The following is a 20457-nucleotide window of genomic DNA, read 5'->3' as shown; positions in this document are numbered from 1 at the left end:
GGTACTAGCCATCCCCAGGTATAACTATTCCCCCTCCCATTCCAAGCCTGCTGACAAAACCAGGTCTTTAGTCTTTTTCGGAAGTCCAGGAGCGAGGGGGCCTGTCTGACCTCTGGGGGGAGGATGTTCCAAAGTTCTTTGTCTCCCACAAGTACTGTAAAACCCTAAAGCAGCAGATCATTGATTTGGATCCTATCCCAAGATTCCTTGCTTACCTTCAGGGGCAGGCTTGGGCTTGCTGGCGGGGTATGTTTTTGATGTAGACAACATGTGTTCAACATCTACCGTCAATCATGGAAGCTCACTGAGTGACACTGGGCTATTCATTATCTCTCAGCCCAATGATTTTTTAGGATTATTAAGGAAAAAAGATGAAAGGCAGGAGTGCTAAGTATATTGCCTTGAACTCCTAGAGAAAATATAAAATATATTCTGCCTTTTAACCATATTTGAGTAAATAGAATGTGCAAGCTGCTTAAAGTCAGTTTTGATTGTAGATGTCATGAGTACTGATGGTGAGCAGGAGGGGGCCCCTATCCAGGGGGGAAAATGCATGCGAAGTACTGAGGAGTTAAGCAGCCATTCAAAGAGACACAGATCAGACCCACCTTGACTTTTGGGGTTTATCTGTCTGGGTTTTTCCCACGCTTCTTCAGTTTGTTAGGATTTTCTGTCTAAAGTAGCAGTAATAAAACACTAGAGACCTATTCCTTGTCTCAGCGTGGTTCCTGACTGTTAGGACAGTAGCAGCATATAAGCCCAGCAGATAAATAAATAAAATGGTAAGGCATAAATTGATATGAACTAGCCCTCTAGTTCTGCTTTGCTTACCTCTTCACGTGGTTTCAAGTCAATGATTGAACTGCTGCTCAGCTGAAGTTATGAGTAGTGCCATTACTTTGGGGGTGAGGTTCAGGGTCTCATAAAACTGAATGGACAGAAGGGCTTTCAAAGATAGTAGAAATATCCAATATTATTTAAAGAGGGCATTCTAAAATGATGAATTCCAGAATCTAATCTAGCTTAGATGTTATACTCACATTTTGTCCATTTTAATAGTAGAGCATCATTAAGTTTCCTGAAGTTCAGTTCAGAGAATTGCTGTTTGATTCAGAACGCTGTTGTTGCACTACAGTTCCATGCAAAAGTTGAGGCATCCCTGGTCAAATTATGTTTCAGTTAAGTGAACAGAACCTGACACAATCTCTTCATGGTAAAAAAAAAAATTAAACACAACACCTCTGCAAATTTGAATGCATGCTTACTATATGTGCAATTGTTTAGAAATTCTGAATAAGGAAAAAGTGGATATGATAGGTGCAGAAATGTTTGACTGGGTTGCCTGAATATTTGCATATAACCATTTTATTCTAAAAATAAGAAACAATAAACTTCCTTGATGAAACTACTGTATATATTGGCTATCTGCATAAAAAGTTGTTTTATCTAGAGGAGATTCCCTTGTCATGCCTTAAGTGTTGTTCTCTTGAGGATAAATTTAATGTATTCAGAGCTCTAAGAACAAGTTGGAACACCTTGGATCCTAATCTTCATTCCTTAGAAAGTCTTGTTCCCTCTTTGTTTTACTCCTGCTCTTAGCACAGATAATGGGGCTTATTGTAAACTCTAGGCAATTTTAGTTATAAATATCTGTATGAGCCCAAAGAGAAGAAGCAGAACACTGAAACCTTTTAGCAATTATTAGAAAGGAACCCACCTGGTGCTAGAACTATGTAAGTATATTGGGAGAAATTCCCAGTAGTTACTCAGTCCTTTGGAATTTAGATTGTATTAGAAAAGAGAGGCAAGGGGAAATAGACAAAAAAGAAGAGTTGGGGGAATGCCTGAGAGGGAGAACCTGAAGAGATGGGGGATCACATGAATACACAGAGATGGAAATTTGCTAAGGTCAGGAGGACATATGGCTTCAGATGAAGGAGGGAGAAAGAATAATGAACCTCAGGGGAGGCTGCAAGTGAGATAACAGCTGGAGAAAGAGTTGGGCTGTCAACTACCTCAGAAAATACCAAGAGCTGTTGTTTTTGGATGAATGTATTCACTGATGCTGTAATCCAATGTAAGTTTCTGTCATTAATACATTTATGTGGTTTTGTGTCCGATATTTCATTTGTTTCAGTGATATGTCTTTGTGTTGAAATACCACATGTTGAGCAATGAGTGGGGTAGAGATGACATGAGTCAGTAAACTTTTAGATAGACAGTTCAGAATAGTCTGAGAATATTTCATCTTTGGAAGCAATTCCAAAGAATACATCTGTGGGTCTTCCCAGATCATTATAAATACAGCAAATGTAGTTCTTACTCATTTGTTGGAGGGGTCCTGACACATGTCTTCCAGACAGTTCTGATTGTGGGGCACTGTATTTTCCCAGCATTCAAATGATACAACTTTCTTGCTGGAAATTTTGTTTACTAGCTATGTCCTGCATATGGTGTGGTTTTTCAGGCGAAGGGTCTAAAATTTACAGCAAAGTCAGTGAACAGTTCAATTAGTTGGGTTAGCAACAAGTAGAATCAGAATCCACAAGCTATGTTTAGTCCAAAACATAAAGGCAAGTAAAGGATGCAGGAAAATTCAGGTAATGAAACTATACAGTCAAGAGCAGCTGGGAGAAAACTGAGGGCTTACAAAGCAAGCCCATAGAACTCTACTCATGTTCCACCTTCCAGTTATTAAGCTTGTCAAAAGAAGCTACTATTCAAGAGTATGGCTTTACTTCTGCATAAGTCTTTGTTCTGTGAAGCCTGTTCTTCAAGTGTGCATTATATCTCTAGATGTATACCTGCAACACCATCACTTGTTTCTCTTAAGATTTGGCAGGGCTTCAATCCCTCCCTCTGACTCAAGCCCAAGCTCCCCAAATCTGGAGCTGATAAAGCTGGTGCTGAGTTTCCTAAGCCACTCCCTTCTGAATCTAGGCAGATAGGACTTCTGTTCTATTTGGGGGTTCATCTTAATTCTCTGATGAGGAGTTTTTCCCAGGAACGTGACAAGCTATTTCAGTTTGGACTGCTATATGAGGAATGCTTGAGTGAGTGCTGGATACTTACGTGTTGACACTGAATCAGCCAATGTACTTCCTATATCAGTGTCCAATTATTTTAAAAAAATCTTTCCCAACTTGGCTATCTCTAAATCTATTGAAATACAACTCCCATCGGCACTGGCCATGCTAGAATAAAATACATCTCTACAACATTAATATGGGAAGGACCAGGACTTAGACTGGTCCTACACTGGGGCTCTTCTGAACAGAATGCTAATCTGCAAAATCTCCTACAAAGAATCTTGAATTTAGAACTAGATGGACAGTGCGTTCAGAGAATGCAATGAACTGGTGGCAATAAGCCCTACTAATAGGTTAGTTAATTGAAGGGTGCCTCTTGAAAAAGAAGATGTTCTTTGTATTACTGCAGTTATTTTGACTCGATGTTCATTTCTATGGGGGTATTGTTTCTCTGGTCTCTGCTGTCCTCTTTACTAACCAGGGAAAAGCAAAGTCCTCCTCAAATTGAGATCAACTCCTGGTGACCTCAAGGACATTACCTTCTTCTGGGATTGTTTTTTCAACTAGCGTACGAAATAATTTCAATTAAACAAAGCCAGAGAGTACTATGCAGGGTAGTATAGAATACGTCACTTTCTTAAACTCCCTAGTGCATGGTTGGATGAGTACAGTTTTGCAACTAATATGCTGTTGTGGTTTTACAGGACCATAGGCATTTGATATAATGCCTTGCCAAAGTGATTTGTCCATTGCCAATGTTTTTATCTTGCTTCAAACCCAGTCTACAATGGGCTAGTAAGTTTCAGTTTGCCTTATCAGAGTTTCCTGCACTGAACTTTCCATCCATGGGGTTGTGTTCTTCAGAGTAGACATGATAATTCCACTCTATGCACTGGTCAGACCATACCTGGCATACTGTGTTCAGTTTTGGTCACTGTAATATAAGAATGATGCTGAGGAACTAGTAAAAATGCAGTGAAGAGCAAAAAAGATGGTGAGGCGTTAGGAGACTAAATCCAATGAAGAACAATTAAAAGAACCATTGTATTTGTCCTAAAGAAGAGAAGGCTAAGGGGAGACGTGATACCAGTTTTAATGGTATGTGGGAATGACCTTGTTAGACAGGGCAAAGAGACTCAGCCAAGGGAATGGTCGGATAAAAGGCAGGAATGTGGGCAGGGCAAGAGGCTCAGAAGAGACCCTCCTTAGTTTCTTGGGCTGTAAAGGAGATGGGGGGAGATATACTTTCAGACTTGCAAGATTCTGTTAATCTAGCATTAGAATGAAGTAGAATAGCTCATCTGGTCAATTTTCCTGTCTGGTCTACCTGGTAAGACTGACACCAGTCTTCCAATAATTGAAGGGCTGTCACAGGGAAGATGGTGTGGATTTATTTTCTGTAGTGCCCAAGGGTAGGACAAGAACCAGTTGGTGGAAGCTTTACAGAGAGGGGTCCAAACTTGAAATAAGGAGGAATTTCCTGATCATGAGAGCTATTAAGCAGTGGAACAGCCTGCCTCCTGGACGGGTGGTCCATCACTGGGGATTTTCAAAGATTGGACAGACATTTGGGGTGGTCTGAGGATTCCTGCCTTGAGTAGGAGGTTGGACCAGAAGACCTCCAAGATCCCTTCCAACCCTATGATTCTGTGTGATGCAAAGGATCCTATCAAGACAGTGAATTTGGAAGGTTTCCAGTTTTTGGATCTCTGGCTGTAGAAGTGTCTATGATTTGGCCCCATAGGGTAGCATTGGTAATATCATTGACGAAAAGATTTGCATTTTGGTATATGTAGTAATGTTAAATTTCCACCATAAGCACCTGATGTATGAACTAAAAGCTGTAGTGGTGGCAGCATCAATTTGTTTTTTCACCTCAGCTATCGAACAACTTTCTTTTCTTTTATGATGGAGCTGAGATATTTCAATTCATGAATTTCTTCTAATTATACTCTGTTTACCTATATGACCACTAATGAGCCCATGAGTAGTCAATACTCTCATCTTTTCCACACTGACTAGTCCCAAATGGCTGTGTTGTATCCTGTGAGGATATCAGTACCTTCCACTTCATTATCAGCAGAAATAATGTCATTTGCATACATGAAGTCAGCGATGAACTGTCCTTAGCCAAAATCACACATCTGTTTGTAAAGACTTTTCTCATGATGGCATCTACTACAGTAGTGAATAGCAATGGGGAGAAGATGCATCCTTGGCATACCTCAGTGCATGCAGATTTGGAAGCCTTCTGATAGTCCCCTGCTAATTAAGCCATCACAAGTGTGCTGTAGGAGCCATATGATCTTACTTGGCATTCTCTTAGTGGCAAGTGTTTTCCAAAGGGTGGGTTAAAGGCAGCTGCAAAACCAATGAATACTATGACTCACTCATCTCCTTGGATTTATTCTTCCATGATTTGTGTAGTGTAAATATCTGGTCACAGCAATCTTGGATTGGATGGAAACCAGCCCATACTTTGTGGACCATTTGTTCTCTTTGTTTGTGTGTTCAGGGTTGGATTATTCACATGAATATTTTATTGATCATGGAGAGTAGACTGAACAGTACGATGTACAGACATTCCACAAGTATTGCAAAAATTATCACTGATGCTATGCATACGCCCTCCAAGATGCCACAACATGGTGCACGGTGTCTGGTATTCTCGGTTTGCAGCTTCTTATAATTCTGCAGCAATATTATCCTATACTGTCTTCATTCCAATTTCAATTGACAGCAGATGGCATGGTGGAGTTGTCAGTATTGGGATTCAATGACTAATTTGCATCTCTTCCTTTGGTCATTCGTGTCCAAACGTTCATCTGATATCCAGGCCTGGGTGCATTTACGGGGAAAAGGGCAAGAGACTTGGTGCATTCGCTTACAGTTGTAGCAAAGCAATCTGCAGCTTCCTCAGAATTTTCTGGTTCTGTAACCATTTTGAAGTGGTTGGATAGGGCCAGTTGAATTGTTGCTTGAAGGTAGGGTCAGTCAGTCAAGACCATTCTGTACGGTGTGAGAGTTCTTTAATTATATGCTTCACATATGGTTGTATAGATACATTCTATGCATATGAATCTAAATTTTCTCCTGGTACTACAAAATAGCACAATGATTTAAAAGATGATGGTTTTATTCATAAAGGTAGGAATTTAGATAATAACTAGCAATTAGCCACCGGCTCCATGCTTAAAAATACGCTCAGTATTCAATAGTTGAATAAGACCTTGCTGTGTTTACTGCAAAACTAATTATTCTAATCAAGAATTATATAAAACATGTAATTTAAAATACTTCGGATACACTCTAGTTCCAGCTGATTTAGATTCAGAGAAATATTAGAATTATTCTTAGAGAAAAGGGTTTGCTTGCTTCTTCCCTTCAGACCTTCCCAATTTGGGGGCCTCCAATTACATATCTTATGGTTAGAGATGTAGTCCAGTCTTCTTCACCTGGAAGAAAGAAACTAACAGCAGCTGAAAGTGTCTCCTACTTGTGGAAGAATTTCCTTGGCTTAATATCAATTACTATAAAACAAAATTCATATCACAAATGATATAATTGTTATCTGCAAAAGCTTGCAGAACAGTATAGTTAATTTTGTATGGCAAAGATGACCAGGAAGACCTGTGCCAAACCAGGAAGATGGAAAAAGAAAGAAATATGGTGCAAATATACCTCAGATGACTGTTGTACGCCTGCATCATACTTTTTCCTTTTTCATCCTCTTAATTGTTAAGATGCCACAATATGACTACCACTTTGACAGTTAAAAAAACAGAGAAATGTAATCAGATAATGAATCTGCATCCTTGATTTATATATACACAATATTTCCTTTTCTATAGAAAACATTTTAAAAAGCAGAAAAGCATGTGAACTTTTACCTTGTCAAGCTATTGAAACATATTTGAAAATTACAGTAATTTGATTTAAATGTTGCCTATAAGGCAAAAGGAGGGTTTAATGGGATCCATGTGCAATTAAAATGCAGAACTAAATGTAATCAGACCCCAGTGACTAGGGCCTTCCTACTGATAGCCTTATGGTGGCCTCAGAGGCTGAAAGTTTATGTTAAAGTTACCAAATCCACTTGAATGAGATGGTAATTTAGTGGTTATTTAATTTAAACAACATACTTTAAGTGTTAGAAGCAGTAACCAGTTTCTAGACTTTGAAGATTACACAGATATCCTCCTTAACAGATGGTAAGAGCATGTATCTTATGCTCTTCTCACATTGTGCCAATTGAAGAACAGGACTCATAAGTTTCTTGAATAAACACTTAAGGATGAAGGGGCCTCCTGTAGGAATGTTTTCAGGGTCTTTTAGATCAGTATTTGTCTATATCTCTGTATATGTGTATAAAAATATGAATGATTATTTCAGAATTCATATTAGAAGACTCATCTGAAAGTCATAGATAGAACTCTGTGCACCAAGTCACCAAAATGTATGCTTTTAAAATTATCATTGTAATCATCACTATCATCATCATCATCATCATCATCCTGAATTTAAAAGAAAATAACCCCAAACCTATTTTCTCTGGACAGTCTTAAGAGTCAACATCCTGTGTTGGAGTTCTCTAATCATCACAGCACAATTTACAAGCGGAACACACAGAGAGCCAGTTCAGACCAGCTCATCTGTTGATCTTGGCAAAAGTCCGTATTCTCACTGCGCGCAGCTGCCACTCAAGAGATGGGGACTCGGCACAGAGCTGAAGGAGGGTGGGTTACAGAGTTAGTGAAGGCATGAACACATAGTACTGCTTCTTTTCAACAGTTAAGAGCTATTTTCCATTCCCCTCTCCACCACCAAAGAGCATTTTTCCTCCTGCCTCTTTAAATGTACATACACAGAAATTAAATGAGGACTTCTTACAAGCCACTGTGCTCCAAGTGTAAGAAATTGCAGTGTCTGGCTTCCAGAAACTCTGCCATCAAAATGTGCTTCTGATTAGGTGGCTTAATTACAGCTGTGAAAACAGTGTTGATTTAGGGCTCCAGATTCCAGAGCATGTCAGCCGTTATTAGCTAGCCTTGGACTGAAGCCACCATTCTCTGACTTTGCACTGGGAAAGTTACACGCTACCTTGACAATTTTTTGTGAAGGTAGAAAAGTTGCCAAAAGGAAGACACTTTTGTGATTCTTGGGGTGGGGTGGAGTGGATGCTTGTGTGTGTGCAGATTTCAGAATACAACCCAAATGATAGTGATGAGGTAGACAGATCTTATTGGGCGTTGTTGAATTCCTACATTTTTCCTACCAAATCTCGCAACTTTAAAATAGTTTTTGAAAAGTTTGTCTGACATGGCATAATACTTAACTTTAATTGATTTAGCTCACTTTTAGTTGAAATCCAGTGTGTTGATTTAATAGGATAGCTTTATTACATCTAATTTTCCTGACAGTTTCATTTGCCGTCAGGAGATAAAATTGCCATATTTGCAGCATGGGAAAAATAGCTAGTTTCAAATCCAGTAAGTTTAACCTTCCTTTGCCTCAGCAGGGTAAGATACCTTGAACTTATTTTGGGGGGAGTAGAGAGGGTTAGGTCATTTATTTAAATATTTAAATATAAATAATTTTCAATTCAGTGGGTGATGTAATTAAACTCACGCATTTACATCTGCAGAGAATTAGTACATTGTAGGAACATTTCCCTATTTAAATCTTTCAGTCCATTTTCAGTATCACAAGGAAATATCTGAGATGCTGAAACTTCTCCTTTGGATGTCATACTTGAGGAAGTTCTCTATTAAATGCTTTTGTGAGAGCTCTTTAGAAAAAGTAAATGCCCATAATTACTTCAGTTGAAACAAATAATATTGAATAATCAGACATTTGGATTTTTGTCTGAAAGAAAGAATTGGCAGTAGGTTGATTTATTTCAGAAGGCTTGGGTGAATCCTGCTCTCTGGTTCATGATACAGTAAAAGCTCGAGGAAGAAAGTGATTAACAGCAAAGTTCCAGAAAGATAATTAGGTCTTACCAGGACACTGAAGACAGAGGTGACAGAGAAATCTTGAAATCTTAGTTTATTTTTCAATTACTGTTATAAAAATGTAATTTATGACATCTTGGCCAACATATGTCTTTGGAACTAACAGTTCATAACAAAACTACAAGTATTAGCGAAGTAAGCAAGTAAATGCTTAGTCAGACCACCATGATGATGATAAAGGATTGTACTGCTATTTTTTTCTGGAAGTCAATGTCAAAAATACGTTTGGCTTCACCTCCAAAAAGGCTCTCTTGACACCAACTGGGATCAAAAATGGAGCAGGAAGATAACTGAATCCCTTTCTTCAAAGAATATTAAAAATTGTCTATCAATATCAAAGGATCCCTCATAAAAATAGTATTAACCAAAATCTTAAGCAGCACAGTTTCATATTGCCCACTAAAGAGACCAGCCCAGATTCCAGGCACAAAAGGCAATTGTAGATACACTAGGGAACACAGAGCAAGATTCTGTAAAATTCAGATTGCATCACTTCTAGCACTCTTATTAGTTATAATCTGGACGTCCATTGGCACAATTGGGGTACCATCATTAAGAAGGCCCTTTCCTTCATGCTAACCCTCTGCACCTCACTTAGTAGAAATATACAGAGAGGGATCTTTGATTAAGATTTTCAGGACAAGGTGTGTGTGTATACTACTAAAACTCATGTCTGTTTGATACTTTTTAACCTTGAACTGAGTGAAAAGGTACATCATGGGGCAACAATTTTTGAACTAAGGTACCTCAGATAGGCCAACTTACAGAATTTGTCCAAAATCCGGGACCCATGGCTTCTGTGAAATAGAAATTTGGCAAATTTTATAAAACATTTTATGACATAAAAAGTATCATAAAACATTTTATGACTTAATACAAAATGTAATGAAACATTTCCTATGGTCAGCTTCTGATGTTTGACTGAGCTACAGCTATACAGTAGTTCAACATTGGCTACTTTCAAGGCAGATACGTCTCTGAATGTCTCCCTGAATTTTTAAGAACATTTCCAGTATATTATAAGCTCTGCCATTGCTGAAGGCATTGAGGAATCTGGTAAGGAAATATCTCTGAAACAATGACCCAACGGGTCACAGGTTGTCTAATGTGTGTGTGTGTGTGTGTGTGAAATTATACACAATCCTTAACAATATTTTTAAGTATACTGTACACTTAAAAATACATGTATACTGCCCTTTAAAACCAGGTTTTCCCAGGGTTGTTTTTAATAGACTAAAATCAACCAATAAATTCTAGACAACTAAAATATACAATAAAAGACAATAATTAAAATACATCATATCAATAAAATAATAAAAGCAGAGATAATAGAAATAATAGCAATTTCAGCAGAGTGATCTGACTATAGAGTGTCAAAGAAATATTCTTAAACAGATTATCTCCTTGTCTATCTGAGAATATGAAGACAAGAGTTTATCTTATCCCACGTGATTGATCAGTGTCAGGCTGGAAATCCATTAAGTCCTGAGTAGCCTTGGAGAAAGTAACCTCCACTAGAACATTGAACATAGGCATCCATTGAGTTATTTGTTCATTCAGACTCCCTTTATGTGTGAGTAGGACCACATGAACTTCTGATCACATTCCTTGGCACAGATGCAAACATTGAGAAAATCCAAAAGGAACAACAACTGCATTTCTCTGAAGTAAGCATAGTATGTAAACATTCACTCCCTAAGCATGGTTATCAGAATTCAGATTAATTTGTTAAATTCTGGGGATTCACTGATGAGCACTGTATAGTATCAATATGTGATTCTATCTGATATCAAGCAGTCTGGACCCAGTTCACCAGTTCCCACACTAAGCTTCTGCAGGAATTCTTAGCATTTTGTGGATTGTGCTGAATTGTACAATGAAATGGAAAAAAAAATACCCTGTACTGTATACTTTGAGAGAAAAGTTATTTTCAGCTAACAGAGGCCTAACTTTAATCAAATCTTGAATATAAAAAGAATGATATGTGGTGCAATTAACAGGCATGCAACCATAACTTAGTTTTCTGTTTTCATTCGTTATATTCCCTTTCCTCAATCTGCCTTCATCCCATTTGTTTCCAAGTGACAGTGTCAGACACATTGTTATACAAGGATTCAACAATACCGCCTCGATTGCAGTAGGAAGAGTGGAAAAGCTGCTGTGTTGAAAACTAGATCAGGATGTTTAACCTTGAGCAGAATTTTTTTTTTTACAAAGAATAGAGCTCAGAATATAATTGAACAGGCTTTGCAGAAGAAAAGAACAATTCTATACAAAGGTAGATACATTTACTTCTTTCCAGACTCAGACACTTTTATTTAGGTATTTCCCCCTTCCTTCTGAAGTAACTGTTTCAAGATAAAGAACATCCATTATTCAGTGCTAAACTGGAGGTTAAACACAAAAGGATGGCAGATTTGTTCTGAGGTTATGAATCAGCTGAGACTTTTGGAAAGAGATTTTAAAAAACCTATATTGAGTTTTTCTACTCAGGTGACACCTGAATCAAGGGAATCCAAGTAGCCTATTCATGCTAATGCTACTTTGACTTTTCCTTCCCCCCCCTTATGTCCCAACAAAGCAGCTGCATATAAAACCAAGCACTCCCTTATTTGTAAAAGTACTGTTTCTGAGATTCCGCAGTACCGTATATAGATGTGGAAAGGCCACTTTACATCCCACAGCAGAAGAGAGAGCTCTGAATTTCACTACCGCTTGGCCATACTACAAAAATGTGATAGTAATTGACATGTTTCGTATTACGGAATAAATGTATCCTCATGATCAATATTCATCTGTACCTCTTGGCATATGCATATTCTTGGCTGTCTACAAATGGCCTTTGATCCTAGTCTGGATCAGATAGAAATGCTGCTGATTGATCCAGGTAGTAAGAAGGGGTTTCAACTTTTTTCATTTGTTAAACATATGGCCTCAAATCTCTTCTGGACTTAGATGTCAGAGGTCAGCTCTGGCCACAAGTGCTTCAACTCAGGTCTAGCTGGTTGCTCATCTGGTTGCTGGTTGCTCATCTGCAGCCACTTCCAGTACAGACTCTGCCTTTGATGCAGTTGGTACTACCTTGGCGGAAACTATTTTCTTATGCCAGAGATAAGTCTGCCCTTGAAAACCATTCAGAGATTTCAGCTAGTACAGAATGTCTCAACTAGAATTTAGAGTGGAGCAAAGTGCTGGAATCGGTGAGCAGAGAGGTCTCACTAGAACCCACAGTTGCTTTAAACAAGCAACCCAGCCACAGGGGTGAAGGACTAAAACTCAAGGAGGAACACCTGGCAATCTACCTGACTATTCCAGTTAGGAGGATCAGATAGCAACATGACAGAGTCACAGAAGCTTTACCTCAGGAAGAGACATACCTAAGATGTGTGGTTTCTCTCTCTCTCTCTCTCTCTCTCTCTCTCTTTTCCCTCCTTAGCTGGAAAGAAACACCTTCCTGTAATTTCAGTTGGTTTACAGTTTTAATGTCAGGTCCTTTATTGTTTATGGTATTGTTTGTTAGATTTTTTAAAAACTATACATTACAGTATGAACTTTAGTTTGGAGAAGTGGTATGAAATTATTATTATTATTATTATTATTATTATTATTATATGTTTAAAGTTTATTCTGTACACGCAGTCATGAAAAAGTAAGCTTCCACACAGCTCTATCCTGCATAAAATAGTTTGAGCAGGGATTCTCCCATGTTTCAGGCCCAGCAGGACGTGTGGAATTTTGATGGTAGGTCATGGGCACGCTCACAAAATAGTTGGTGTGTCCAGTCACAAAATATCTAGATACCAGGAGGCAAACTAAGCCCTGAGTTGCAGCCATTCACCTTTTCTTATTTTCTAAGAATTTCTCAAGGGTTTATAGGGAGCTACATTTGGTGGGCTCTAGGTGGCCGGCCTTTTCTGCTGTGGCGCCCGCATTGTAGAAATTTCTCTCCCTGAGGTAAGGTTGGCCTCATCAAGTCTGAGCTTCTGACGGTCCCTCAAGACTTGGTTATGCCAGCAGGCCTGGGGACCCTAGGGGACAGGTGAACTAGTGAGGTGGCTCTGTTATTATTAACATCCCTTCATCTACTCTTTTGTTTGTTTGTTTTTAGTTCTAATGGTTTTTAGTTCTAATGGTTTTTAATAATAATGATACTGGTTTAGGTGTTTATTGATTGTTTTAGCTTTATTGTAGGCCACCCAGAGTCGCTTGTTTTGTGAGGGGGCACCTGTATAAATTCAATCAATCATCAATCAATAAAGGGCTCTGAGAGATTATTGGAAAGAGAGGATAAGCTTCAGGGCGTGTCTTGACTTCACAGCATGCTAGTTCCTCATTCATTTTTTTTTTATTAAAAAGACCTTTAAAAAATGAAATTAGGTGAGGCAGGGAATTTGGCAGGAGCCAAGGAATGTGTTGTGGTCACATCGCCACTCCTGGGCATAATGTTGGGGACCCAGAGCTAGAGGTTGGCCTGGGACCCAGAAGGCCTGAGTCCAGAGCCCCACTTAGCCAATCTTATTTTCAGACGGACATACCACCCAAGATGGTTGTGAGGTTAAAGTTATAGGAACATGAAGAGCCACCTAAGTTACTTCAAGCTCTGTAAAAGAGAAGTATATTATAACTGTAATAAATTCAATGTAAATATAAATCAATAAGATTTGTTTCCTGGAACTCTTATCTGTTTTTAAAAAGATTTTCCCTCATGAATACTCTGAGCAGATTGTACATTTATACCAAAGGACAACAGTCCATTAATTTCTCTTTAAAACATAAGTTCAACTTAGCAAGCTGTAGGAATGTAGAAAATATTGATTTCTACTTGTTTAGGGGCTTTTGGTTTATATGACAATTTCAGGAAAAAAAATGATCTTCTGGTCCTGATAGCTGTCTTTAGTGACTGAGTGTATATACAGTTTTTCCTGAATTATTATCCTTTTTATTTAGATGCAACCAGAAGTATAACCATAGATATGAATGAGGCCAGAAACAATAGAAGCTGTAACCTTAGCTCACCCACATTCAAGTTGTTTAGAACTGATAAGCTTGGTTTCTTGCCTAGTTAGCATAATTTGAAGCTTGCAGGCATGTTAGACATCAACTGAAATTGAGCCTAAAGTATGACCTTTTCACCTCCTGGCCATATCAACGAAGGTGAATTCCCCCCCTCCCCAATGCAAGGTCTTTGAAAAATAAATTTATTTTTCTGGCTAATATCTGGTTTTATAAAAATGCACATGGAGGGTTTTCTGTTTGTTTAGGTTTTGGCTTTTTTGGTTTTTTTCCCCTTTGGACCACTTATATCAGGAAAAAGCTGGATCAAGGTCAGTACTGTTACACTTATCCAAAATTTGTAGTATGTGTAAAATCTGAACCAGGCCGAAAGACATTTGAATGCATCCAGGTTTAATTCTTGAAACATTCTCAAGTATACTTCACAAAATTAGAAATTCCAGCTTCTCCTTCTCCTATCATTTTGGATGAGACCTCTTATCTTTGAGTAGTTCCTATTTGGATCATACGTAATAGAATAAAATGTTGAATGGCCTGCTTGCTGTTTCTATGACAGAGAAATTCACTGAACATAGCATGTTATCTGATGGATTAGAAAACAAGGCTAAGTGTTTTAATTTTTGTATCCAACAAAATGCAAGACACATTTCAAAAAAATAAGAATGAGTGATCTTCAAACATACTTAGTTTAAACATTACATTCAGTATCTCAAAAGTATCTGGAAGAGTATCTGAAATCCCAATATTTGATTTCAGAATAAATTTCATATAGCCATCCCATCAAAAAAGGTTGTCTACGTACACAGCAGTTTATCAAAGGTCTAGCCTAAGTGCTATTGTTTCTTTTCTGCAGAGACAACATTTCCCAGGGTAGCATAGTTCTATTATGAAAGTGTTAAATACTGCTAGTTTGAACAAAGGAGCTAGATTTGCTGGCTTATGTGAGCATGGGATGATAACCTATAGATAATCTACAGCAGGGTCAGAAAAGTGTTTTGAATATGTCCGCAACTCAGAACCCACTTACTGTGGAACCAATTCATTGACTAGAATCAAAGTTTTCAGAAAGAACTAAGCTGTATATTGCAGTTTGGGTCTACTATACTTTATACACACCCTGACATTTATTTTTGTTTTGGAGGGATGGATGCAGTAGAGTTATGTTTGTGAGATAGGTGGCCATATAAATTTGATAAATAAACAAACAAACAAAAATAGGTTTGCTCTTTTTGACTCCCTCACTAGAACTCTGTGGCATAGGTATCTTCACTATCAGAAAAACCCCAGCTACACAGGTGCCCCCACAGAGATGATAGGTGTGCATCCATGCTGATTGATTATAATTTGGGTGAATATACAATTCTTGCCCTTCCTTCTCCCCCTCTCCAACCCCTAAATCACTCAGCAGCTCAAATCTTTTTAAGATGTCATCCTACTAAAACTCTCAGAATATGTATTTTTAATTTGTTCAATAAAATACTTATTTTTAATATCTTGTTCAACTACAATCTTATGTGTATCATACTGCCATAGGTATATGTTATCTCTATCTTATAGCTTTCTTAATGTATGGATCTGTACTTCAGTTCACAGCATTCCATACGATACAAAATTATTTGCATGAATCTGAATTTTTTTTAAAAAGTGTGTGTGTTGGGGGGGAGAGGGAGAATTATCTAGGCAATTGAAAAAATAAATATCTTAATGATAACCATTTAAAATATGCTATTTCAGTTATTGAATGTTATATATTTTCCCAATGTTCTGCATTTACTTTCTTTGATACATATTTTAGTGATGCATATTATTTTTACTTAAAATGGCACATGTAATAACATTCATTATTCAAATGCCTACTGATTTTTCCAGTGAAAGAAGGCTGAAACATAAAGGTATAAATACATCTGACTTTTTTTTCACTAACCCAAAACATTACTATGGTAAATAATTATTTTGATCCTTCTCCCCATCCCCCCATGTCTTTTTCTAATTTTCAGCAAAGCTTTCAATAAGCTTTATTTTTAATGAAATTTCTCTGATGGTTTAGGGTTCCTGTTGTTTGGGGGGGGGAGCTTTCTTTACAATGAAGCTTGAACAATGTGGCTTTGAAGCCACCCTGCTTTGCTTGCCCACTTTAGTACGCTTATCACTGTCATATTGCTTCTGAGCAAACTGGCAAAAAGGAAGATAGTTAAACATCTTGCCGTTTATGAACAGGGAGAGGGCAAGCAGGCACCGTTGCACCTTGACCACCTATTATGAAGCTCTTTGCTGCAATGTCAAGTGAAAGCAAGTTAATTGGGTGAAGCTGTAGAGCATGTTAGGGGCATAGTAAAGGGATGCTATCTGACAGCTGAGTGTCAGCAAGAGCTATTCAACTGTGGCTGAGAGACAGAGACCTGTCACAAAGTTCACGCATGCTGCAGCACAGTTAGGGAGTTGAAATGTGGTTCAGTATCACTTTCTCCCTCATTGCATTCCGGCACCTTAAGATTTCACACTGGATGTGTCAACCCTTGTTCTCTAAGCTGTTTTCTCCTAACCCTTCTGAATTCAAATGATTGGACAAAAAGATGCTAATGTTTGGCAAAGTGAATGTAAATATCATATTTCGCTTTCACTCCACTCTCCCCCTTCCTCTTCCTTCCAAAGCGGGGATCTACACCAGGCTCCAAGACTCTGACAAAAATTAGACTGCTGGAAGGGCAGTAGACGGACACACATCTCCATAAAGGGATCTGGAGCCTGGCTATTAAAGCTGCTGATTAATGGTCTGGGCAGCAAAACTTTTCCTCTTCAGATCCTTCACAAATGAATCTCTTACCAGAGGTTCTGCAAGCAGGCCACTGTTGGCCACACAGTCTCTCTTCGTTCAAATATACTCCTTGCTCCAGCCCTAGCAGTTGAAATAAAGGTAGCAAGTGGGAAAACAGCTCTGGGAGTGAAGTAGCAGAAAGCTGTGAGAAAGGATGTTCATTAGAAGGAAGTTTAGGGCTAGCTTAACCCAAGCAATGCAAAGCAAACCTGTAAAAAAGAGGAAGAAAACCCCCTGTCAACAGCATTTCAGTTGTAACTTTTAGAGCTATATTACAGTGCACTCACTTGGAATTATTACTCTATGAAACAAGGAAATGCCTGTGATCTTGAACAGATGCTTAATGAGAATGATATATTGCAACACATGCATGCCCTAAACAAAAACAAAACACAGAATATTCAAGATGATGTGCCAGCGTTCTTAATCTGGTTCCTCCAGATGTCTTGAGACCAACTCCTAAAATTCCCTTTGGTTACAATGGCAGAGAAGTCTGGGAATTGCAGTCTCAAGCCAGCAAATGCAGAGAAGGTTCTAAGGATCTGTTAAAAACAAGTTCCCTCCATGCTCCTTTCAGGCAATCTTTTTAAGAACCCTAGAAATTCTTTTACAAGCCAGGGTAAGTTAATCAACATAGGTTTGGCATTATTTTTTTAAAGGGGCTGCTCTACAGTATTTGCTGTAATATTATCCTTGGAGGCTGTTTCAGTAAAGGCAATTGTCTCTCCGAAAGTTGTTTACCATCCCGGCATATTAACCATTTGGACTGTCCCAGTACTTCTCTACAGCTAAGTGCACCAGTCCTGTCCAGTGCCAAATAGCAAAGGAAAATGGGAATACTGAAGAAATAATCCATTTTAATCCAAAGTTGTATTTCTTGAGTTATTCCAATGTAGGCAACATTTTTTAGAGATTGCACTGTCCACCAACCCACAGTTTTGCTTTATATATGGCAGTTGAGGACTAATAGCAGTCAAGGCCATGCTAGGCCTGATTTCCATTCCATTTGTTGGTTGTTATTCTACCTGAGCTACCTAGGAGAAGCAACTTGGCCAGAGAATGGAAACTTAGCTACCCACCCACCCCCAGCACCTCCACCGAACACTGAAGCCTTTTCACAGTCTATTGACTAGCTGCCAATCCTTACATTTCATACTTCTGTTGAGTGTGGCTCTCCAAGGAAACTAGATTTTTTTTTAATCTCTTCCCTCCTTCTTTGGGCTTTCGAGGTTGTTTTCTTCCTTCTTGTGTTCTTTTTTATTTTTCATTTCTTAAAAAATGGCTGGTTTTTGAGGTGAAGAAAATGTGAGCAACAAAAATGTCTTAACTAGGAAGAAGTAAGCAGGTTGATTTGGAGAGAGATAATAGTGCTAAAAAAACATGCAAATTTAGCTGCCCTTTAGCTTCCACTATTTATTGATGTCATTTACTTAAGCAAGACATTTAGCTTGATTCTTGTTCTGCAACATCATTTAAAATACAGCGCACATTTGTACAAAAGATTGTACTTCACTTGAAGTAAATGAAGACATCCCGATCTTTTTATTGTTTCTATGATATTGTGTTTAAATATTCTGATAAATGTATAACTTGCTAATTAAAATAATAGATGTGCAAATACTTGATTTTAATGAGAGTAGCACAGCTGGGCGCTGCTGGATTAAAATCCAGTAGTCCTGAAGAATACATGTTTCTGTCTACAAATTCTTTTTTAGAACCGAAGCTCATTGCAGAACTGAAAGTATGACTACTTCTAAAATATCTCCTGGGGGTGACCTTTTGAAATTGCTGCCATATGGGTGGTTCTTAAAGGTCCAACGTTTCACCGAGCTCCAAGATGCCTTGTGCAATACCAGGAAATCAAAGAGCCAACATCAAAGAAAATTGCTGAACTGTGTGTCAGATATAGCCATTGATTCCCCCCCTTCCCACTACCAGTAATAGAGCTGGGGAGGGAAAGCTCTAAAAAAAGATCCCCCAGAGTTCACAGTAGCGGAATTCCAAATACTGCCTTATACATAGCGACTTTACTTATTTATTTACCCACCAAATGTATGCCATGGCATTTTGACAATAGTGCATTGTGACTGGCCTATTTTAAATCCTTCTGTGTGTATATTTGATTGAGATTATGTGTTTTAAAGCCCTCCTGTGTTCAAAAAGCCTTAATATACAATTTGGAAAATTTGCCTGGGTTTCTCGATATTTCTAAACAAGAATTAAGTTTGCAAATAATTTCTTTTAGTGTGCATGGACCATTAGTTTACCGATCCTCAGAACTGTTCTTGTGGAAGGCAAAAGATAGTGATTGACCACTTTTAAAATAATCCAGACAAAGGATGGTATAAATAATATTAACTGATAAGTATTTAAAGCTCAGGGCCATCTCCTCTTCTTCTCAAGGTTTTAGTGAACACTTTTGTTTTTTTTAATGTTTGTAAGACTTACTTTAAATTTAAGAAATCCATGTAGTCAGATGTGCAAATAATTGTAAACTTATGCATGAAAGGAGACTTTGTAACTATATTCAAATCTTTAAAGAAGAAGGGGTGATCCAAAATATGTCCTCAAAGCATCATACAAGCCAAATAATTAACTGCACTTTTAGAAGTTGTTATTAATGGGTGCAATCGATGCATACAGTATACTTAAATCTCTTTGAAATCAGTGGAGCTTAAAGTTATGTATATTACATGTAGTCTTCATTTAGCGACCACAGTTGGGACCGGCAGCTCGGTCATTAAGCAAAGTGGTTGCTAAATGAAACTGCAGCTGTGCTTATGATCATACTTCAGCGTTCCTTTGCTTTACAGACCTGTAAATGCGAGAATTGGTCATAAAGTTACTTTTTTATCACTGTCATAACTGCCTAAGATCGCTAAACAAGGCAGCTGCTAAACAAGGACCACCTGTATACATTCTAGAATATCTGCTGTTTTTATGAACTGATTCATGGCAAATGTGTTTATTCTCTTATTATTATTTTCCAGGGTTCACGAAACACTTCAAGCATCATTACGGTCTCAAGTTCTTTACCCCAGCTAGATCAAGGCTGTGTTCCAGGTTTTTTGCCACTGAAGGCTGAATCAGATTATGATCCATCTTTTACCTTGGCACATAATACACCCTATTCTCAAATTTCATCATCCTTTTCCTCAAACCTACATGCCACCTCTGCCAAAAGAGCAATGCCAAATGGATGCTAGAATCTAGTCATTTTGTAAGCAGCTGAAAGAGAATTAATTAAAGTCCGATTTTATTAGGATGTTTTTAGCCTTTGAATTGAAGTTTGTTCTCTGTGCATTTCTATGGCATTACTTTTACATTCTTCACTGCAGGGAAGGAGGGGGGGGGGCGTGTTCATACATGCTGCACATCACATGCCCAGCATACTAGAAGGGTCATTTAAAAAAAACAACAACCAAAAACTTTTATTTATCATGGTAGCTCATTTTTATGTAATATATTTTTAAATGTTAAAGAATGACACATTTGGGGTAATTTTCCTCAGACTTAAAAAAATCAATAAGCCATTTTAGTCTCTATCTATCAAAGTTGTTTCATACTTGTCTATTTTAAAACAGGG

The 20457-nt window shown here is 38.1% G+C and overlaps 1 protein-coding gene across 1 annotated transcript in view; it reads left to right on the top strand.

Moving 5' to 3' along the window:
- Nucleotides 1-20136, top strand: part of CCDC171 (coiled-coil domain containing 171) — a 173514-nt gene extending 153378 nt beyond the window's left edge. Inside the window, exon 25 of the mRNA XM_063295043.1 lies at nucleotides 19862-20136. Within this exon, the coding sequence (XP_063151113.1) occupies nucleotides 19862-20077 (216 nt within the window). The 3' untranslated portion in view covers nucleotides 20078-20136. The remainder of the gene's footprint in view (nucleotides 1-19861) is intronic.
- Nucleotides 20137-20457: the final 321 nt, after the last annotated feature.

Source organism: Candoia aspera, chromosome 2 (genome assembly GCF_035149785.1).
Source record: "Candoia aspera isolate rCanAsp1 chromosome 2, rCanAsp1.hap2, whole genome shotgun sequence".
Classification (NCBI taxonomy): Eukaryota; Metazoa; Chordata; class Lepidosauria; order Squamata; family Boidae; genus Candoia; species Candoia aspera.
This window is presented reverse-complemented; position numbering and strand designations above follow the sequence as displayed.